The sequence below is a fragment of the Trichomycterus rosablanca genome, chromosome 16, assembly GCF_030014385.1.
Source record: "Trichomycterus rosablanca isolate fTriRos1 chromosome 16, fTriRos1.hap1, whole genome shotgun sequence".
In the NCBI taxonomy this organism is placed as follows: Eukaryota; Metazoa; Chordata; class Actinopteri; order Siluriformes; family Trichomycteridae; genus Trichomycterus; species Trichomycterus rosablanca.
The window spans coordinates 2,393,728-2,417,929 of NC_086003.1; the positions used below are offsets into that span (position 1 = coordinate 2,393,728).

Consider the following 24,202-nt stretch of genomic DNA (forward strand, 5'->3'; position numbering starts at 1 on the left):
AGCGTTTACCTGAGAGGTTCTGACTGAATGCCTGACCTGAGGGCTTCCTGTTTGCTTTTACCTGAAGAAGGTGCACTTCAACTGATAAGGAGCCACTTAAAGGTAAACTTTGAGTCTTTGTGTGATTGCTGATATACAGTTTTGCAGCACGTGTACACAGCAAAGGTAAACAGCTTGATTTTTAACAACATGACAATTTAATTAAGCCCTTATGATGCTATTTTAAAGCCCACGGACGCTCCTTTGGTACTTACTCAAATTGAATCACCTCTGAATGAGGTCTACCCTAAATCTTGTGATAGGTGAAGTCATAGATGGTGCTCGCCTTCATCTTGGTGTTAATCACACTCATAAATAATTCTAGCAGTATGAAACCATCATGAAAAAGAGGTTGGATCTGGTTCTATAGGTTGAATCTGGTTCTATAGGATGATACAGTACAATACTTAAGACAGTAACGCAATATAAGACAGTAATAGAGTAGGATGGAGACCAGTGTGCAGGTAAAGTATACTTAATCTACGGTGCAGTAAGAAATGGCAAAACTGCCATTATACATGTTCTCCACAAGTGTGTGTCACCTTTTAACGCCAGCTGCATAATCCAACCTGTACAAAACAAGTTAATTCAGTGCTATAAGGTTAAATAAAATGCTGCAGGTGTAAATTCTGGGTACTATTGAACCCTGGGGTGTAATAATCACCAATGCGCAAGATCAGACTCGCATCTGGAGGCTGAAAAGCGCTCACGGGAAGCATGTAGGATGAAACACAGCTTGCACAACAATGCATTTATTTAATGCACACACACACACACACACACACACACACACACAAAGAGATCCAGGCGTCTTTGCTGCACGGTGAACACGAGCAGGACGGACCAAGCCGGGTCACGTGACCGCTCATGAACTTGTCTCCAGCCTGTGAAAATAAAGAGAGGAGTAATAAGAGGAGCAATCTGAACGAAAAGGAGTACAAAGAGAAGGCAGGGTATAAAAGCCACTCACTCCTGCACTGTGCAACTCCGCAGCACGGGTTCGGGTTCGAGTCGCGCGCTCCTGGAGAGACCATGGCTGTGCTCGTGCTGCTGCTGTACTGCGCGCTGGCCGTGCACGCGCTTCCACTGGGGGACGGCAGGAGCAGCCGCGTTTACAAAGACCCCACGGTGAGTGGGTTCATTCTCTCATTCTTTATTGTGTTATTTCACTTTTTCACATCGTCATGCATGCACTTTTGCATGCACTGGAGACTTCATTACGCGCACTGAGCTCTGCATTGTTTTATTTTGGCATTTAGTTATTTTTTGTGCAGCGCAAAGTGGATTCGATCATGTGCAATCTCATAATAGGATGCAAACCTTTATTTCAATTTGTTTATATAAAGAAAGCTGCACCAGTAGGGTTAAAATAGCTGAATAAAGATTATCAATTGCAACTACACAGCAACCCCCTAATGTTACTACTTTCTGTGTGGAGTTTGCATGTTCTCCCCGTGTCTGTGTGGGTTTCCTCCGACAGTCCAAAGACATGCAGGTGAGGTGATTTGGAGATACAAAATTGTCCATGACTGTGTCTGACATTAAAGACTTGAACTGATGAATCTTGCTGTCATGAATGTAACCGAAGTGTGTAAAACATGATGTTAAATCCTAATAAATAATAAACAATAACAACATTGCAACAGTCAAACATTTACGATCATTTTACTTAAAATTGCAAAAACGATTGGTATTTATTATTAACTATACAGTACAGCAAAGCAGTGTTGGCTGTCTGATGCAAAAATATTTCACAATGTTTAAAGCACTGCTATAGTCCACATAAATATGATACACTACGAAAGAAAAAAATCTATTCTTAGTATAATATGAAAACAGTTAATATTAATATTAATCTGCTCTTGGATAAAAGTGGTTCTTTGCGTTTTAATTATACATCAAGTCGAGGGTACCATCGTGGTGCAGCAAGTGGTGCTGGTGCCCCACATGTACCCTTAGCTCTATGAACCCAGTGCTCCACCGACTGTCTGGAGTTTGGGCTTGCATGTTTTCATGCAGTTTTTCTTCCCAAACCACATGGAGTGAATAATTCACTTCATACTGGTCAGTAACACGGTGGGTCTGGTGCTAGGGAGAACCATGGGAGAACCATTTCAGACAGGGAGGATAGACCGGTGTATCGTCCAAGATGTGATACTCAAATCTAAACCTCGAATTCCCCCTAATTATTGAACTCAACCTGATTTTAGAACGTTGATTGTGAGAGGACACACATTCCCACAGACACACTCGTAATTGTTGTGGAGGTCTTCGGAGAAAAATGAAGGCTTTTTATGGCCACACAGAGAGGAACTTCATAATAATGTCCATAATTTTAGATAGGATATTATAGGATGTCCAGAAAGCTCTAGCTCAGGTGTTCGCCTACTTCTGACTGTATGGTGTTACTGATTAGCCAGCGGTCATCAACACTGACCCTTATTTAAAGGCAGATCTGTAAAAAGCAGACATTAGTGGCTGTGATTTGAATACCAGTGCATTATTAGATGGTCAAAATAACGCAGGAAGTCTTGAATCCAGGTCACGTTGGTAATATTTTCCGTCTCACCAGCGTCTCTGTGCCCACACGTTGATTCAGTTACGTTTACCGAACATCTGCGTGTCAGATCCAGCCGTGTTTTGTAAGTCGTGTTTGTGTGTCAGATTTCAGTTGGAGAGAAAGTAAAAGGCAGTGCGGTAGGCACGTGTTTGTTTAAGAGGAGGGACGGGGCGCACCTTTAGGGAGTCGTGTGTTTGAAAATAAGAGATGTGGGTCAGTAGGTTGGTCTCCTACCAGCAAGCTTGGCTACATCTGCTGTAAACTGAACCGTGCTGGTCGTGTGAGCGATTCATATGCATTGCTAACCCGGTGGGTATCCCAGTCCAGAGATTTAATGAGTTCTCATGTTGCTTAACTTTAGATTCTTTATAAAATCACTCGGATAAACAGTGTAGGTGTGGCATCGAACCCTAGAACCCAGAGTTTTTCCAATCTCTGCTGATCTCAGATTTGAGGAGACAATATGTTGCTGAATATTAAACAATTCAATTATTTATTTTACAGAACTTGCAGGTAAGACAGTGACTAAAGGCAAGGTTCGAACCCAAGTCCTCAGGACTCATGTTGCAGTGCAGCACTCAGCTTTGCCACAGTTTTGAATTTGAGTACTCACATTCCCTCCTATCTTTCAAAACATGCAATAGGTGGATTGACTGCTTTAAATTAGGTGTGTTTGAGAGTGTAAGTGGTTGCCACCCTGATTAGGACCGGAAAAGAATGAGGCAGTTAATTTGGGTCAGGATCACAGTGGGTCCAGCACCACCTGGAAACACTGGGCACAGGTCAGTGTGCCAATAACAGCTCAAACATTTACTCACTTCCACCGAGGGACAGTTTAGTGTTGGGGGTTCACCTTTGTTATGTTTATTTAGAGGTGGGAACTGGACTATCTAGGGGAAACCCATGCAGAATTGGGAAGAACATGCCAAACATCTTACAGGCATGCCCAGAGACAAGGCTGAGACCAAGGTTTTTAGGATACATTTGGTTTGCAGACCCAATTTGGCACCTGCACCACAAAACCTTTCAATCAAAGGTGCATCATTACCCTCATGGCTCACAAACGACAACATCACTGACTCTGTTGCTAAACAACATCCATTGCTAACAAGTGTATTAAATCAACGATTTGTGGCGACAGTTTGGGGAAGGTCAGCATGCACAAAGCAAGGTCTGTAGTGTCCTGCATAGAGATCTAACCTAAACCCTGATAAAGATCTAGGATAAACTGGAAATCCAAGCCAGCCTTACTCTTCCGATATTAGTGCCTGAATGGCCACAATTTCTCACAGACACACTCATGGTTTGGGAACGGGGTGACCAGCAAACTCTTGGTCAGGTGTTCACATGTTCTTCATGGCCATATAGTCTACGGGGAAAAACCACACACGCTCAAAACAAAGAGCGCTTTTGCAGGCTGAGCTTACAGGAGACAGACAAAGCCAGCCGCAGATGTCTGCTTTAACTTAGCTGGAGGAAATTCAAATCCGTGTAAAGAAGAAAATGGTGGTATAAAAGTGTTTCTGCGTGAATCCAAGAATAATAGAGCTCTTGTCCTCCTTTCTAACATCTTGAGCAATTGCAGACGCGTTCAGCAAATCAAACAACACAGCGAACAACACACAAACGGAAACGTCAGACTTATGAGCACTTAAAAAGTCCTCAACGAGACAAAAGGAGGCAGAAATGAAATCCAAATCCACTCCAGATCTCAGCACAGAAGAATTCCAATAATCAGAAGTGATTTTTAGCACTTTATTAGGTTCTTCTTTCTGGTACATACAGATACACTATAGACTATAAGGTCAAATGTATCTGGACACCTGACCATGACTTTGTCAGACGTCCCATTTCGAAAGCAACTGCTATGAAAATAGAGTGACCTCTGTGTGATCTTCTCTAGGACAACAGTCACTCTTCTGACAGGGTTTCTCACAGGACTTTGAAGTATGTCCGTAGGAATTTGTGCCCATTTGATAAAAGAGCATTTGTATGGCTGGGCACTGGTGTCAGTTGATGTTCCAGTTTATTCCAAAGCTGTTCAGTGAGGCTGAGGTTCTTTAAGCCAGTGTCTTCATAGATTTTGTTTGTGTCCCTAAACTGTTGCTGCCAAGTTTGGAAGCTATAATTTCCTTTATATAACTGATTTATTACACCTGTTAGCAACTGCTGTGGCTGAAACACGTAAATCTACAAATCAGACGTCAGGCGTCCCAATACTTCTGTCCCTACAGTCTGTGCGTTTACAAAAAGTCGAGCTGCAGAAACCATTAGAATCCTCCAGGCTGACATGACATACGTTTCTATAACGAGTGTACGTAAACTTCTGTATTTGCTCTCCAGACAGATTTGTAAACACGGACGGACTGCAGCGGCGCTCGCATGTGCGCTCAATTTGTTCCTGACTGTTGACAAAGCTGCAGAGGGGAGATTATGCAGGCAGGGGCAAGCAGTTTGGCATGTGGTGCAGAATAACAAAACCCTCTGTTTGCTGACACAGGGAAAAGAAAAAGAGCGAGATAGCTGGCGCAGCTGCATTCCCCGAACCCCCTGAAAACACACAGGGGCGGCCCGCGGGGCATTCCGGGTGAAGCGCCACTTGTGAATGCTCCGGGGTGAAAGGATTTCTGCTTCTGTTCCTGAATCTGTCTGTAATTACAAGTTTGACTCTGTAATACAGATTGTAGATAATTAAACGAAAGATATTATCACTGGAGTAGAGAGTGAAACAAATTAGAATAAAAACAATGAGGAGGATCACATCATATGGCTAAAATTATTCAGACTCCTGACCTTGAACTTGTTGAACTTTAAGACAAGCTGAAAATCAATGGCATACATTCGGAGACAAACAGAACCTCGGGTAATAAGTAAAATTACACAACATGCACTTACCTGCTTGGATAATTGCAGCTTAGAGCAGGTTTAATGGACTGTATTATGGCGAGAAGGTGTCATGCTATCATTTTTCACCCAGCGTTAAAGGGATCGGCTTAATGCCCAATTCAAACGCTGCTCGAATTAGTACTTATGTGAACGTTCAATTTACATAATTATATAATAAACTGTTCTCATCTGAAGCCAATCAGCCACGACATGTTTTGCTACTTTAGTTTTGCACTGCTGTTAATGTAGACAAGGTTGCAAGGTTGCAATTGCATTTTATTACGAAGAGTAAAAATAATCACACGTGATGGGGGAGAGGAAATCAATCAGGCCATTAGCATACAGAAGATCTTGTTATATAATATAAATGTATTGAAACTACATGTATCTTCAAAATCAGAATTCTGATTCTGAAGATACATGTAGTTTAAATTATCTTACATTTACGGCATTTAGCAGACGCCTTTATCCAAAGCAACTTACATTACAGTTACAGTATACAGTCTGAGCAATTGAGGGTTAAGGGCCTTCCTCAAGGGCCCAACAGCAGTAACCTTGCAGTGGTGGGGCTTGAACCAGCGATCTTCTGGTTGCTAGTCCATTACCTTAACCACTAGGCTACTGCTTGCCTATATAGACAAATATTTGATTTGCGCACCTAGGGCAGCACGGTGGCTAAGTGGGTAGCACTGTCGCCTCACAGCAAAAAGGTCCTGGGTTCGATCCCAGGTGGTGGGGAAATTTATTTGATGTGCGCACCTCTAAAGTGGTTGAGACTGAGGAAGCTCCACCAGAGCCACCAGTTTGTTAGATCAATTAAAATATAGAAAATACCAAGATACTTACCGTCGTCATGGATTCACTGAATTTCACATGAGAGTAAGAATAAAAACGTAAGAATAATATCATAACCCGTGTCATGTGGATCCCAGATTATACACGGGGAGGTATAAAAGGAAAAAGGGATGAGAACCGCTGGTGTAGAAGAACTTGACTGTCCTGCATGGAGACCTGATCACGGCCCTGCGCCAGACGTTTGGAACCGACCGAATCCCTAAAGTCAGGTTCCATGAAAGGTCTTTTTGAAAGAATGCAGACGGTGTTTGAAAAACAGTAGTCTTGTTTGCAGCTCTGGACGTCCTGCTGACTGAGAGTATTTAATATCTCTCATCTGCTTAATCCGTTTCCTGTTCCAGTTAAAAACAATTTCCCACAGCAGTGTAATCTCTTTTACATGTGTATACAACCTACATGCTGGATTTTTTGGGGGGAGGTAAATATTTACCCGAGTCAGATTTTCTCTGGATAGCGCATTTTTTATCTCAAGTGTGGTCATGAATGCGTGAGTCTCTCGGCTTATCGCTGGTCTTTAGCCGCTGCACTTTCACAGGAGAATGAAGTAACGGCAAAACAGGAAACACTACAGGCATGTGTCTTTCACGCTGTGTAAGTTGTTACTTAGCCATAATATTGACCTATAAACCAAACACGGGTATTTCCTCCAGCCCTGGCGTATATGTTCTGTAGGAATCAGGAACAGAACACATGACCCTGACGTCCGTTGGACGACGGACTCCCGGGAGGAAGTCGGTTATCCGCACGAGCACTACAGGATGGGAACCGGGCCAGGACCTCTTCCATGCGCACATGTTGCTCTATGGCTCAGTTAAAAGCAAAGAAACAGAAGATGCTTCTCCGGGTTGTTGTTCTTGTCATGGCATGTCAGCGCTTTTTAATCCGCGCCCACGTCTCCCAGAGCGAAGGAGTTCGGATTTCAGAATACGGACACAGAATCTGCAGAAGTGCTTTTAGAATAACAATTCCTTCAGAGCTCTCATCGGTGTACGGTCGTAATGGACGAGCCACCCTCTTCTCACCTCACCTCGCTTCACCTCACCTCAATCACACACGCTTCATTTCCATGATTCAAACAGACAGAAGAACAGACTCAGCATTTTGTATTAATAATAAAAAAAAAGATAGCTGTACAGATGAGCTCCATTAGATTGATTTCAAATCTAACGTCTCGGCTATAAAGTAGCTCCGACTCATCAAATTCCAAAGAGGCAGATAAAGCCAAATAGTTTAATGTTTAAAAAGGACTCAGGTCTCATAAGGTCTCAAAAGTCGTGGACAAACAGCTTCAGCTATGACAATCCATGTTTTTAAGGTGTAACTTCCTGACAGGAATAGATGCCAATTAACGAGGTTGTTGGTAAATGTCCAACAATAACAACAACAACAACAATCCAAAAATACCCACAGATTAAAAAAAGCACCAACTCCACCCAGTCTTTATATGGTCACAATTATTGGGACGCCCCTTCTTATTATTGAACATAAAAATATATTCTTCCAACTTTGCAGCCAGTTTAGGGAAGGACCTTTCCTGTTCCAGCATGACTGTGAGTTCTGACCTCAGCCCCACTCAGCAGCCTTGGAATGAACTGGAACATCAACTGAGCCTTTCTTGATCAACATCACTGCCCGAATCGGCACAAATTCCCACACACATGCTTCAAAGTCTTGTGAGAAGCCTTCTCAAAGGAGTGGCTGTTGTTCTAGCTGAAAAGATCACATAGCAGTTACTCTTAATACCATTTGAATTGGTTTGACACGGGACGTCCAACAAGTTAATGGTCAGGTGTCCAAATACTTTTGGCCATGTACAACTTCACAATTGTAAAACAGGCAGGGCTGTGATTCTTAAACCTTTAAAATTCATATTTTGGTGTAGGGAACAGTACCTGGACCCCTGTGCTGTAGAAGATTCATAATTGTATGTAGACACCAATCTCTTTTTGTTTTGTATGGTTGTATAACAATCAACCCTCCCCAGTCGTACTAATCACCAGATTAACCAACAGCAAATATTTAAGGGAAATTCTGCAATGCGGACTGTAAAGTAGATCTCATTTCTTAAATAGTTTAAAGAAACCTTCGGAGCTTGTTCCAATCCTGGTGCTAAATCTGGCACAACTTCTAGAAACAAACCCAGTTTCCCAGTAAGTCAGAGCTCAATTTCCTGACCAGTTAAGAAGGAATTTAAGTAAGAAATTATAGAAAGCTATGCACAATTAGTGTGGCGTATGGATCTATTCATGTCATACAGATTGTATCTTCAGTGATGCTTATCTTTATTCCAGGAACAGAACTCATAACACGTAACACACTCTCACGAACTGTTTTAGTCCTGCAAGAACAAAGGTGCTGCTAATGCTAAACTAGAACCTAAACCTCAGACTTTATCTAGGCATCTTTGCTAACTGCTATATCCTGCTCAGGGTTGGTCCAGTGGTGGGTCCAGTGGGTGCTACACTGGGGTCAAAGCAGGAAAGCACCTTTAAATTGTGTCACCATGCTGCCAATCCATTGTTTTTGAGATTGGTTGTCAGTTGCTTCATCTGCCGAATACAATATGTTTGATATCACCTGAATGTTAGTATTTTGCTGCTTGTTAAATCCTTATGTAGCTGCTTGAGATGTGGCTGAGAGTCTAAAGTACAGAGATAAGCAACATGTCTGTTGTAAGCAGATCAGAAACAACAGTTAGCGCAGAATGGAGGTTCCAAAGTCCAACACCCAATGTGTAATGACTAGAGCAGTATAAAAGGAGGGACACAGTTCTGTTACTTGTTCTTCAAATACAAAATGGGAATGTTTTTGCTCCTCAGTGTTTTCACTTTACTATTAACTGCACTTGCTGAAGATCAGGGCCAGATCTAGATCTAACAGGGCAAAAATGAGACGAACTGAGTGACTGAGCATTAAAATCTCAATCATAGGTCTTGCTCAGGTACCTGATGAGCCCAACACTCTGTTCTACACCACATCAGTCATCCAAAAGCAACAAAAACCCAGAATCCTAGTCTAAATACTAGGTAAAATAGTCAAGCAGCAAAAAAAAAGGTCCTTTTGCAGGTCCAAAGGGGCATATTAAATTTAACACTTCTTTTTCCAACACAAATTAAATAGGCAGGTCTGAAGGATTTATTTGCGTAGATTTATTTGTTAAAAAGTGTGGCATTTGTTGGATTGTTGAACTTTTAAAATATCAGTTTTAGAATATCTTAGGCCCCCTCCGAGGGTGTAGAGGGCCCTGATGGTTCCCCTCAGCACACAAATGACCTTTGAGTACTTTGAAGTATCGGTAGCCTTACTTGAGTTATGTCCTTGAGCAGAGCATGATGGACTGCAAAGGAAGGGGTCTTCTTGCCAGGGGCACCAGTAAAAAAAATGGAGGCCCTTGACAGGTTAAGGTCCCCCCCCCCCCCCCCCCCCCACACACACACACACCCTTTGGGAAATTTTATTCAGAGGGAACTGCCCGACTACTCTATTGATGTTGGGCAGTTGGAGTCGCCTTTGGTTGGTGCAACACAATAGCTCTCTGGTTTGATTCTAAGCTCTGGCGTGGAGTTTGTTCTGAGGTGTGAGCGCTCGTTAATGAATAACTGAAAGTGTGAAGCCCTAAACTTGTCAAATACGTAGTTGCGTGCGAACCTGGCGAGAGGTGCCATGTTTTATAGCGCCGTGGCAAAACTACAGTACACACCATGGTGAGGTGAGAAAGGCATGCAGGTGTGTTTTGCCAGACACTGGTTGCCTCACCTGACTTGCCGAATGCAGGTGGATGCTGTAAAATGTGCCCACACATGACTGACAGTGTAAAACCTCCCTCACTTCAGTCGTACGTCTGCTTTACCTTCTCGCTGTGGATTTTCACCCGTCAGCAAAACACATCCCCACCGAAAAATGAGTGTGTCTGGGTATCACCTGAATATTAGTATTTTGCTGCTTGTGCATTAAATACTTATAGTTGTTAAATCCTTACGTAGCTGCTTGAGATGTGGCTGGGAGTCTAATGTACAGAGATAAGCAACATGTCTGTTGTAAGCAGATAAAAAACAACAATTAGCACAGAATGGAGGTTCCAAAGTCCAACACCCAATGTGATATGACTAGAGCAGTATAAAGGGAGGGACACAGTTCTATTACTTGTTCTTCAGCTATTCCACTGCTGTAGGAACCCACAATCGTGCCAATAAATTCTTCCAATCCAGTCAACTGTATTCTCTGTTTTCATTTATCACCTCACCTTATTTTTCCTCAACAACAGGAAGAGTCATGGATCTAGGTGAGCTATCATGAAATTATTAAACGTGTGTGTTTAGCTAGCTATGTCACTTCAATACCATCTTAGAAACAGGCTCAGTGGGTAGCACTGTCACCTCACAGCAAAAGGGTCCTGGGTTTGATCCCCAGGTGAAACGGTCCCGGTCCTTTCTGTTTGGAGTTTGCATGTTCTCCCCGTGTCTGTGTGGGTTTCCTCCGGGAGCTTCAGTTTCCTTCCACAGTCCAACGTGCAAGTGAGGTGAATTGGAGTCCGTGACTGTGTTTGACATTAAAAACCTTGAACTGGTGAATCTTGTGTAACCAGTAACTACCTGGCCTGTCATAAATGTAACCAAAGTGTGTAAAACATGGCATAAAAACCATTCCTAAACGTGGTTTATATAAAGTAAAGGGAACCATTTCATTCCTCTACACCGAAGCTGGGCCCGTATAAGACCTGAAGGATGTGCTGACCCTGAGTGCATCCACCAGCAAGACTTAATAATAATGATGAGTCTCTGACAGCATGCTTAGGGGTGTTTGCAGCTCCAATTTGAGCCCCTCTAAACGCAGTTATTTCTGGAGCTGGTAATATGTACTTGTGTTTCTGCTGACTGAGGAAGGTTAGATCACACAAACTGATTATTTTACGCTCGAGCTTAGATATAATATTACTACGGTATGTAGTGTAAGTGTAATAGATATAGATGATATGATATGATAGAGAACACAGGTTTTTAATAAAAAATTGTAAATTTTTAATTGATTCATAAAGTTTACAGTATAGGGTTATGTATGGAATAGCATATCGGGTAAATGGCCTCCACATCATGCACATTTGTAGTCTGTATAAGTTGATGTAAGTTGACTTAAATGCAAGATATGAATGTGAGAAATGTGACAGTGGTTAAGGTTTTAAGTCTCATTCAGGTGGACAAGCTTTGGCTGGTCAGATCAAGCCAGCTAGTCCTGTTAGCCAGAGAAGCTCAGCGGTTAAAAGTACTAAACCAGTAATCAGAAGGTCACAGGTACAAGTCCTACTACTTGTACCCCATGTTTCCTCGGTTGGGTTTTTCAGGAAGGCGCAAGGCTCTTAAATTTCAATCAAACGTCCTTTGATCACTGTATCATAAACCAAATAGATTCTGTCCTATTTTGTCCTTCCCTTAAATTTCACATCCCAAACACATATGCGTACACATGGTAAACATGAAAGCAAGTAAAACGCATCATTGTGCTGATTGGTTGAATATTACCTGTCACCAGTTTGGATTTTTCTTCTATTCACAGAGAGATTTCCTAAAATGTGACTGAAAATGACCGACCCCTCCTTTATGCAGGCTGAATTTATGACATTAAGTCTTAATGTAGCTAGATGTTTTAAGTTTGTTTATGATTCTTTATGTGTAAAATTCTGGAACAGTTTCCTCTTCAGAACGCTGACTGCTTTGTTTCAGGCTGCTGAAAGATTTCACAGTGTTTGTTATTTCATGACATTTCTGAGATGCTGGTTATCTGCATCATCCGGTCCCTCTACAGCACTTGTCATTAATGGGAGCTGATGTTTGCTAAGTCTCAATGAACCTGTCTGGCTGATTTAGACCCTGAATCGTCCTCTTTGCCTCCCGGAGACACGCCGTGTTTTCCTTCCAAGTCCGTCACTTACCATGTGGCCCTGAGGTCGGCCGGCGATGAGAGCTGAGGTAAACAATCGTAAAAAATCCTGAAGCATCAACATCAACACGGATTAACAACGTGGTTATTTAGATGCTGTGCTGATTATACTCGTGTTCTGCAAACATGTCTATGTAATGATGGTACAGCGTGCGGAGGTACTCGCAAAGTCAGCAGAAATGCTCGGGTGAAAATTAAAACCCTGAAACGTGGTGCATCAGCAACAGTTGTTATTCTGTACAATTCATGTGAGTGTTATTTGCCACAGGGGCTTGTTTTTAGCTACAGTGTGTACTTCAGTCTGCTTGTCTGCCTGTCTTATCACGTTAGGGTACATTTTGTTATTTTTTTATATTACGTTTGTCCTGTGTGGGTTTTTTGTTGTAATAATTCCATAAAATCTCAAAAATCCTTATATTTGATAGATTATATATAAACTTCTGCTGTTTTTTCTCGCTTGTGCTTGTCCGACCCAGCACGTCATTAAATCAAAGCCATCAAAAGCCTCTCTATGACCGGGACTGGTGAAGCATCAAAACGTTTAGGTCTGACTAACCCAAACGGATGTGGAGATCAAAAAGAATACAAAAAGACGAATGAGAGATAGACGGAGACGTAGAAATATCCTGCAGCAGTGATCGGCCCACAAACTATACCAAAGAAATTTAGAAGAAAGAATTGAGAAGAACGAGGGGAGGACAGGGGGAGGAGAAGAGCAATCATACTCTTTCCTCTGGTCATTTACCTTCCTGCCCAATTAACAGAGCTATTTCCTTTTAAGTGGAAATGACAGTGATAAGATTAAAGCCTTAAAAGGCAAAAGACGAAACGACTTTTCTGAAAGCTGGTGGGAAAACCCTGACCATGGTGCCGTTCTATTGTAGGGCAACTCGCACACTTACACACACCTAGACAGAGGCGATACAGAGCCAATCCACCTTTGGCATGTCTGTGGAAACCAGGTTCCACAGAAAACACATGCAAACATTGGGAAAACTTGATGACCCGAGGTAAGAAAACTCTGTCCAGCTCTCAGAAAGCAGATCCTACATTCTAGATCTAAGAGCCTTTTCTAAGCAACTTACATAAATTTTGTGTTAATGGATTAAAATAAGCTCATTAAAAGAGTGAAAAGAGCAAAAACACATACAGTAAAACCAAAAGTTAAGTGTGCTTTATGTATATTTTGAGCCCTGCAGATTTTTTATCTAACATTTTTGGAATTGGGTGACACCAACTTCAGTAACTGCGCCTGAAAGTGATGCTCATGGGTCAACTAAATCCCAGATGTTGCACTAAACCAGCCTTTATGGAAGAGCTGAAGCTTTATAAAATGCATTACTTGGTAGACTTTGAATTAACCAAGTGGTATGTGGGGAAAATGCACATTGGCTTGGTAATGCTGTAAAATGTGGTGATGGTGGCATCACATTAAGGGAATCGTTTTATTAGCAAGCAGCAGAAACTGAAAGTGGTCAGTATTACAGTGAAAACAAAAGGTGTACAGAACAGAAGATCTACTATATGATGTCTTAAGGAGAGTATTCCTTCGATAACTCCTTCCAATTTTTAATTGTTGTAAATTTTGACAGGTATCTTCTTACTGGTATTATCTAAAGAACAGGCAGCTTCAAAGCTCAAGCTCAATACTCTATTGATTGTTTATGCTTGTGGTGACAGGTATGGCAGGAGAAAAATCATCACTACGTCCTGAAGAAGAGAGGACGACTCCCGCACGCTCAGGACACACTGAAAGAAAATCTGGACATTAGGAAGTGGCAGCACTACCCTGCTACCTCCAAGAATGGAAGCGATTTCAGGAACAGGCCGCGATGCGGAGTCCCGGATTATCCTTCACAGAAAGGAGACCTCAGCTTTCATAACTTAGTTCAGGGAGGAGGACGGTACAGACGCAAGCGCTTCGTTCTGTTCGGGGGACGCTGGGACAAGACCGACCTCACCTACAAGTAAGGAGTTTTGTTATTAAAGCTAATTTTTTTTTTTTTTTTTTTCAGTAACTGATTAATTCTGGTCAGGGTTACAGTCCAGAGCTTGGTACACATGTTTATCAGTGTGTAGTATCTGGATTTGGCCTAGTAGGAAATAATGTTAATCTGTGAGAGATTTGACCTCAACCCTGCTGAATATGTCCAGAATAAATTAAAATGTTTATTGTGAGACAGGCCTTCTCGTTATTTGCTCATGGTTATGTACTTTTATTACGGTCCATATTAAACACAATACTAGTAATACATAACCCGAATATCCATTATTTTTCTCCCAAATTTTGTCGTATCCAATTACCCAATTGTATTTACTGCAGACCTTCACTTTTGCACACGTGTTAGTCACGGCCTTCTTTGGTCAGTAGTCGATCGCTTCTTTTTACCTGTACCAGGCAGGTTAATGTGAAGATCCGTATCGCAAAAAGAGAGCCAATCATTGTCCATGTAGGCGCCTGGCTGGCCTGTAGCAGAGCTGAGATTGAAACGCGTCAACACTGTGTCAACACTGGTTATTCAAACAAAAACGAGGGGTGTAGAGTTTTCAAAAAGCTCAGTGTTTAGTGACCCGAAACACATTTCTGTGTGCTCTCTGTCTCTGTCAAAACACAGAAATGGTGTCTGAGACACAATCCTCAGAATAATCTGCCTCAGAAAGGGGGGCTGGAGCTCACTTAGATGTGTTACTGCCAGCCACATTTCTACTAGAGCAAACCTTAAAGCTCTCATTTAGACTCAATAAATAGAAAACCAAGCATCCAAGAGTCAATTAAAGAGAGAAGCAACCATATAACAGTCAATTTTCACTCACCCACCATGAACCCACTACCTGCACCAAAAGTAGAGATGCATTATTGAGACACAGCCTGTATAAAAAGCGTGAGCGGATTCCTCTCATCTCAGTGGGTGGAAAACATAAAAAGCATAATTTACTGGCCGCACATTGGTGCAATCTTTGAAGCATGTTTTTAGCAGTACAGACTGTCTCTGCTGATTTTGGGCCCCACACAGATCACAGGGATCACTTGCCTCCAGCTACACTAGAGGTTTTTGGGTAGATCATTGGGGTTTTGCTCATGCCAGACAGCCAGGCTTCTCATAACCTGTATTAAAGTGTCAATGAAACACTTAGCAGAAGTAATATTACACAGCGAGAGAGAGAGTTTGGTGGGAAACAGTGAGGGTTGTGTTTTACTCCCCCTGTTTCCAGGCCACCAGGAATCAAGGTGTTTTGTCTGGATGTTTTTCATTGTACAGCCCAAGGTCTCAGACAGTCAGATGTAAAATTCCATCCTGTGCTGCAAATTGTGCAAAAACGTGTTTAGAAAATGACTGATAAATAAATTATAAAATAAATTATATACTTCCAACTTAGTGGTAACAATCTGTTGAAGGCCCTTTCCCGTTTCAGCCACTGTGCGCAAAGCAGGGTCTTTAAAAGTATGGTTTGACTGGTTTGATGTGAAGAAACTCAGCAGAACTGTTCTCAGCCTCACTAAACCCCTTTAGGATGAATTGAAATGCTGATTATGAGCCAAGACTTGTAGTCAAATATGAGCATCTGATCTTACAAATGTCCTTATGAGTGAAAGCCTTACAAATTTCCCTAGATACAGTCCAAATTCTTGTAGAAAGTCTTTCAGAAGGAGTGGAGGCTGTTATATCCCATGATAAGGATGGCTAGTAAGCTCATGGTCAGTACTTTTGCCCAAATAGTTTCAGTGTGTTGCCATGCAAGGGAATGGTACCTGTTTAGGGTGTTGCTCTCCTGCCTTTGGTCAAGTGTTTTCAAATGATGGAATGAATGAATGAATGAATTGTCCAGTATTAGAAGTGCATACTTGTATATTTAACCAAACATAACATGAACCGTTTAAAAAAAGATCACTAATAATGTTATGCACCGATTCCCGGGTTGTTTTTGTGTTAAATGTAACCGGAGGGCCTGATTCTCAAGATCTTGCCTGACAGACTCCGTCAAAGTCAGTCCAGCGTGTCTTTTTTTCATTGCTCAGTCTTTAAGAGGCATTCCATCGAGCTGACACGAATTTCATCACCTTTTACAAAGCCCTGTGATTGACGGGTTGACCTGCGCCCTAGGCTCTTCTCCCAGTGCTTATGTTTTGACTGACTCGCCTCCTCCTCCTCATACAATACAATACGAGTCTCCAGCAGGCATTAGCTTTTACCAGTAATCTGGAGGCAGTCGGGTCATGAACCTGGCAGAGGCACACAATACATTCGCAAAGTACTCATGCGTGTAACGGGCGCTGGAAGCCGTGTGATTCCAGTCCCCCCCGACCACTCAGCGGGAGTTGGGGCTTCATTTCCAGAAGAAGTTGTTAGTGCAGTGGAGCCAGTGATGATTAAAACTCCTCCAGGTTTATGGCCCACTTGCTGGAATTGTTACCCATAAATCTCTTGTCCTTCATTGAACACAAGAACTTGATACCTTGGGCTTTTTCTGCCTCTTCCATAAATGTTGAGTACAGAGTGTGTAAAGAATAAAAAAAAAAAAACGAACATAAGTGGCAGACGGAGATGTCTGTCCTTAACTCCACTCTAACCAGTGTACTGGAGTCTGTATTGTGTCACAATGCTCTAATAACTAATGTCTCAAAGGTTGTTTTTGGAGCCATTTATACCGCCCCTTCCAGTCCAGAGTTAATGATGGACTCTATAATCCTATACTCAGTAGGAATGCTGATGCAGGCTCGGATTCCTCGCCTAAGTGGAGCGATCTTAGTCATGAATCCTAGACTGACCTGCAAGGTTTTATGAAACCAAGCCAATGGCACTCCTCACAGACGGGGAGCGTCGGGCCCCAGTTTTAATGAGAGTCTGACGGCTGCCAGGCTCTCTGGAGCTGTGCCCGATAGAAAGGAGGTTTAAGGTCATTTTGGTGCTAATCCGAGATAGAAGTCTGAGCTTATACTGTTATAAATACATGGATATTGTACTTGTACTGTGTTACATCACAAGGTCAAAAATATCTACACAGTTATACTAAATAGTTTTTTTGGCATTACACCTTGAACTATCAGGTGCATAAAGATGCACATTTTCTACATCGAATGGGACCGGCATTAAGAGCGCACTAAAAGAAGGCCGCTCAGGTGGCGCAGCGGTAAAAACACACGCTGGAACCAGAGCTGGGATCTCGAATACATCATATCGTATTGGCCTGTTGTTCAGATATGGGCGGGACTAAGCCGGATGGGGTGTCTTTCCCTGCACAGAGATGAGAAAAGAGTGCTCTCAGGGTGTGTCTCTCCATACACAACGCTGAGCTGCACTGCACTCGTCAAAGTGTAGGTGATAAAATGCATACGGCTGCTGCTCATGTGTCGGAGGAAGCGTGGGTTAGCTTCGTTCTCCTCAGTCAGAGCAGGGATCGGCATTGATGGAGAGGAAGCATGACGCAATCAGGCAACTGGATGCGCTAAAAGGGAAATATATATATATTAAAAAAGAGCGCACTAAAAGGGCATCTCCCCAAGGCTAGGCTGTTTCAGGCATCCCCACCCTATCAAACTTTAGCCAAACATGACCACGCAGACACCCAACCGGCCAACAGCACGACTGAGATTCATACCCTGGATCCCCAGATCTTAAAAGTTCTTTTTTGCAATGCCACTCGAACACCCTGGGAATTAGTACCAAAATAAACAAAGGCTAAAAAAGACATAGAATTCAGAGAGTTGAAACCTATGCAATGATACTAGAAGATAATTACAGTCACTTGGTCTGCCACAGTGGGTTCTCCCAATCTGATTGTTTCTGTCTGTAGACTGGCAACGGCGTCACAGCAATAAACTCTGGCTCCAACACTCAGCAAGAACCTACATCTAAAGGATGAAGGGTGCCTGTAATGAAACTCTGCACCAAGCAGGTTATTGGTAGGTTTGTTCAGATGTGGGTTTGGGTGTCTCAGAGGAAGCATGTTTGCCTCCAAGCTTTTAGATTGGCAGGGGTTGCGCAATCAAATCCGTAAAAAAGGGGTAAAAATAGACCAGGAAGACTTTTTAGAGAGCTAGGATTAATTTTAAACCACAAAAACAGATTTTCCTCTGTGGTGCTCTGTTACAGTGAGTTTTCCCAAGCTGGATTCACTCCTGTCTGGACAAGTTCAGACGACACAATAATAAAACTCTGGCTCAAACGCTCATAACCTTAAGAATGAAGGGTACTTGAATGAAAGTGAGCACCAGGCGGGACAAGCCTTGTAGTACCCGTTACTGGTAGCCCTTTTCAACCAAAATATCTCTGGATCTTTAGGTGGTTCTGTTCAGACTTTTTAGAACCTTGGTGCTAATCAGAGAACCGGTCCACGTTTGCATCAGTTTTTATTTGGAATCAAGGATGCGTCATCAACAGAGGGCATTGCACAACACGCGCTGGAAGTAAACAGTATTAACAAGCTGGGGAGTATTTGTGCTGCTGTTGCAGATGTTTGTTTTTATCCAGAAAGCAAGCATGGATCAACTGTTTGTGATAAGAAGACGTTTTCTTTCTTCTACAACTTGTTCTGTCTGAAAATTGTACTATTCTACAGTTCCAGCTAGGAATGAACATTAATTTTTGGTGAAAATGTGCCGAACAGTTCAAAATTAGGTCACCAAACCCATTCCACGTTGGTAAAACAGGGCTATCTCAGTGAGTTTAGAGTCAGACTTGCACACTGAAGCCTGGAGGTAATGTGGTACTGAAGATCATGCTGCACTGGCTAAATTGTGCTCTTCGGACCCTAGATTGGCGTACAGATTATAGATTTTGGCACATTGGTGGACTGACTACTGTAACGTATTTCTAGGTGTTTGTAAGTGAGAGAATAACTGGTGCACCACGCAGGGTGTTTTCCCACACTGTTATCGAAGTGGTTTTAAATTAAGATTATTTTTAATGAACCGAATTAAAAAGCCTAATAAATGATATAGTATCAGTTTGCATGCCTTTTCTATCGACTGTTTACCAGGTCTTCTAACGCTCTAATGCGATGAAAGAGCTTTTGTTTGATATTACCATTAAGTAACACTAGAATAAACTCCATAACCCCAGTATTGTTGACATGTCACGCACAGCTTCATCTGAATCAGATCCTTCAGGGCATGTCTGTTTGTAATGTGGGCTGAATAAAAAAAAGAGCTCACATTTTTTCTGCACGTCGATTAGCCAACTGCGAGCACCACAGTTTTTTAGAAGTTCTTTATATGTCTCGTCCTGGCATGGTGGCAGATCATGAGAGTCGTGTGGGTGGTAAAAAGTGAATTTGTGTTTGTGTGGCAGGATCGTACGGACACCGTGGCAAATGAGCTTGGCGAAAGTGCGTCAGGTGTTCCAGGAGGCGCTGCAGGTCTGGAGCGATATCACTCCGCTTACCTTCACCGAGGTCACCAGTGGCCGAGCTGACATCATCATCGACTTTGTCAGGTAAAACGTCATTTCGCCTCGAGAAGAACATTTTTTACACTGTTATAAAATAAAGCATGTGTCCTTTACAATTGACCTCAACTGTGATCAGAAACTCTGGAATTTGAGGATTTTAAAGTTAGTTTGGTGAGTTTGGTAAGTGAAAACAGAACTGAATGGTAAGGTCAAACCTCCACACACCTGCCAGGTGTTTTCTTCAGGTGTTTCTGTTGTGTCATGCCATGTACACAGCTCGACCACGTTAATCCCATCCTTTTTATCCTTTCCCTTTCTTTTAAAGCCTCATCCTAGTGCACAAAGCAGCTTGTTTTGTTTTAAGGGGTTTGTGATTGGTGCCTGTTGCGGGTGTGTTCCTATTCGCCATACCGCTTCAAATAATGCACTCGCTGTCCATGCAGACACAGACGTATATATTTTTTATTCATCTATCTGGCTTTTAATAAAGACTTTTTTTAAAGCCATAGTCTTTTCCACCACTCTCCACATGTAATCCCTTTGTTCCTGTTGTAAAGCCTGCTGCTGTGCTGTAGAAGTGGTGTAGAGTTGCACGTGAACAGCAGCGTTTCTCGGTTTTCACACGATTTGTTGTGACTCGTTTCTCTCAGCACTGACAGTGATCTTGTATTGTAAAACTGAAGAAAAAAATGCTTACACAAGCCTAAACAAAGAAGATGCTGGCTGCAGCAGGTAGGGCTTTTCCGAGCTATTCCTCAAGCCTGAGCCTGTAAACCTATATGTTCATTTCTATGATTAAAAAAAGTCTCCGGGCGTCTGTCCAGGTCTGTACAGCAGATAGACGAGATTATTTCTTTTATATTACAATTTTAAATATTTCTTTGATAAAATTATCAGTCCTTGAAGGACCTTTCGGCAGAAGTTAAAGAAGTTTATTGTGCTGTCTTTTGCATCCAGGTACTGGCATGGAGACAACCTGCCGTTCGATGGTCCTGGAGGAATACTGGCCCATGCCTTCTTTCCCAGAACGTACCGCGAGGGAGACATCCACTTTGACTATGACGAGTACTGGACGATTGGCAACAATTTGGGTAAGACTTCTTTCCCCCCACTAATCTAAATGCCACAATATTGGCCTCAAGATCAGTACAAAGGGGTTCCAGTTCCAGTACCCTAGGTTGTAGGTAACACCAACGATGAGTAGAAAGAAGCATTTCTGATGCTCAAAATCAAACAACTTAGTGGCTCTGCTCATTAGATGATGCCATGGAAGTGGTATTTAGTAAACCTGGCACTTTAATGGCTTGCGCTCTCTTATACTGATTGTTAATCAACAGGCACGGACCTGCTCCAGGTGGCTGCCCATGAGTTTGGCCACGTTCTGGGTCTGCAGCACTCCATGGCTCCGGGGGCGGTGATGTCGCCCTTCTATAGCTTCTCCTACCCGCTAGAGCTCAGCGAGGACGACAAAAAGGGCATCCAGTACCTGTACGGCTCAAAGCCTGTCTCAAGGAGGGAGCAAGAGAGGGAACAAGAGATGGAACGAGAGAGGCAACGACAGATGGAACGAGAGATGGAACGAGAGAGAGAACAAGAAATGGAAAGAGAAAGGCAACAAGAAATGGAACGAGAAAGGCAACGAGAGAGAGAACGAGAGATGGAACGAGAAAGAGAACGAGAGATGGAACGACAGAGGCAACATGAGATGGAACGAGAGAGGGAACAAGAAAGAGGACGAGAAATGGAGAGAGAAACGCAACGAGAGCAGGAACGAGAAAGGGAACTAGAAAGGCAGCGAGAGATGGAACAAGAAATGGAACTAGAAAGGCAACGAGAGATAGAAAGAGAACATGAAAGAGAACATGAAAGAGAACATGAAAGAGAACGTGAAAGAGAACGAGAAAGGCAGCAAGAGCTGGAACGAGAAAGGGAACGAGAAAGGCAGCGAGAGCTGGAACGAGAAAGGGAACGAGAAAGGCAGCGTGAGCTGGAACGAGAAAGGCAGCGAGAGCACGAGACCAACGAGATCATCAGTACAGTGGTAAACATACAGTTTTTAATCACACGTTTATATTCAGTTGAACCGTCGTCTTTAGAGCCGATTGTAAATATTTGTGCTTCTCTTACAGCCTGATGTCTGCTACACGAATTTTGACGCTGTATCCATGATCCGCGGTGAGCTGTTCTTTTTCAAATCGGGCTACGTGTGGCGAATCCGTGATGGCAAAATGCAGGCTGGGTATCCTGCTTTAGCCTCACGACACTGGGGAGGAATACCCGACAACATCGACGCTGCGTTCGAGGACAGATTAGGAAACATCTGGTTCTTTCAGGGTGGGTGAGCTTTGATAATTCTGTTACGTGTAGTTAAAAACAACTGGATCTGTTACTGTAGTTCAGTAGTCCATATTATCCTCAGGAGGTGACTGGTTTGAGTGCCAGTGATGCCATAACCACATATAGCCAGATGCTGGCATTCCTAGTTCTTATCCTGTTGAAATCTGTACAGACAATGATCGGTTTGTCCATGTGGTGGGAACGCCGGAGGGGATTCCTCATAACTGCTGCAATTACGATCTCTGCTGGTTGGTCAGGGGCCTGCACAGTGAGACGGTGGATATTGGGAATCGGTGTGTGAGTCTACGATGTGATATGGATCCCTATGTGAACCAGCATCATGTGGGTGAAAAGAAGCGTCCAGCTCAGTGAACGTGTTGGTGGGGGCGTGCAGTGGTTGTCTCTCCTAAGATCGGGAGTGGAGGAAAATTGGGGGACAATATATAAATAGAATAAAAAAACAAACTAGCATTAAGCCCTAGGAACTTAAATGAAATCCAATGAAAAACCTTCTGACACCCTGCTTGGGCAGACAGGTCAACCCTCCTTATCCTGAACCAATCCAAAGTAAAGTGTACTTCAGATATGACACAGGCTTTTTTTGTTCCTTTAGGTCAAAGTTACTGGGTGTTTGAAGCGGAGAAGCAGATCACAGGTCCTGATTCGGTGCAGAGACTGGGTCTTCCAGTTACAGACATCCAGGCAGCCCTGATGTGGGGCGAGGACAAAACCCAGAAGGTGTACTTCTTTAAGAACGGGAACTACTGGCGCTTCAACCCGCAGGAGAACCGAGTGGACTCGAGCCACGCTCGCAACATGGTGGACTGGAGGGGAATCCCGAATGACATCGATGCCGCCTTCCAGGACCGCTATGGTAGGAAGATACAGAACTGTTTACACAGTAACATTTTCTTATCGTTATCAGAAGATAGCGTTGTAACTGAAGTAATCAACAGACCTGCATGCTGGAGCTTTCATGCTGAGATAACGTTACTGAGAACTGTGACAGTACTGCGACAGATTAGCATCACATAGTATCAGAAAAAACACTGACCCTAAAGTTATAATACTTTAGCAGTACACTGAGGGAAGCCAGGGGTGTTTCCTGCCTTATGCCCAGTAATTTAGGAACATTGTTAACACCAGCAAAGAGCTGTAAGGCCAATACATGATCAGGTGCAATTGAACAATAGGGGGAACAATAGGGGGACCAATAGGGGGACCAATAAGGGGGGGGGGGGGGGAATTCACCATGAATTACAGATGCTTCTTTTCAAGTGCTCTAGTTTATTTATTTAGGTGATACTGAAACACAGTCTCTCACACACCTGTGCAGGTAAACACTTTAACAGAATGCCACCCACAGTAAAACACAAAAAGTAGCATTAAGGTGCTTGGGTAGCGACATCAACAATAGGGGGGGGACCAAATGTACCTAGGGGTGGAAGGGATTGGGGTTTCCTGTCATTCTAAAACAGTTCTATCATCAATAACTGATGGGAACGGTGACCGATCCTAAAATTATGCAAAAGCTACTAGTAAAATATGTTTATATGTTTATCATTTTAAGCATATCCTAATATTGAAGGGGGGGAGGGGGGGCAGACTTGTCCCCTCTAATATATATTGTGATTTCTCACAAATCATCCATAAAGTCTTGGAGTCCTGTCATGTACTGACTCCTATGGGGAAGCCGTAGCCTAGTGGTTAAGGTACTGGCACCACCATTGCTGCTGTTGGAAATTTGAGCAAGGCCCTTATCCCTCAATTGCTCAGACTGTGTACTGTAACTATAATGTAAGCCGATTTGGATAAAGGCGTCTGCTATGTGAATGTATTGTCTTTAAAACATTTCACCTTTCTTTCGCAGGCTTTGCCCACTTCCTGAGAGGGAGACAGTACTGGAAGTTTGACCCGGTCGGGGTCAGGGCACTCGAGGGCTACCCGCGCTACATCGGCATGGACTTCTTTGGTTGCAGTCCCTCCCTGTATCAATAGCATTACACCAAAAATGGTGCTAAACCAACTTGGGGCCAGTTTTAAATCACATTATCATTGGAGTGTAATAAGCAGACTTATGCACATGATGTGCTTGTGTTTTTGGGGGGCAAAGTGCGTCCAGTTACTCATCGTACGGTATGTCTATGTATTCGTCCGTCTGTAAAGTCACAGTGACAGTAACACTTTTACCACTGATACAGCC

General features: G+C 42.9%; 1 protein-coding gene across 1 annotated transcript; it reads left to right on the forward strand.

Moving 5' to 3' along the window:
• Positions 1–1,028: 1,028 nt before the first annotated feature.
• mmp11b (matrix metallopeptidase 11b) lies at positions 1,029–23,997 on the forward strand. The gene is made up of 9 exons (XM_063011809.1): positions 1,029–1,167; positions 13,955–14,241; positions 19,564–19,707; positions 20,620–20,753; positions 21,000–21,166; positions 21,668–21,700; positions 21,792–21,996; positions 22,613–22,873; positions 23,870–23,997. The coding sequence occupies exons 1-9, from the start codon at positions 1,072–1,074 to the stop codon at positions 23,995–23,997; spliced, it is 1,455 nt and encodes a 484-aa protein (XP_062867879.1). The 5' UTR covers positions 1,029–1,071.
• Positions 23,998–24,202: the final 205 nt, after the last annotated feature.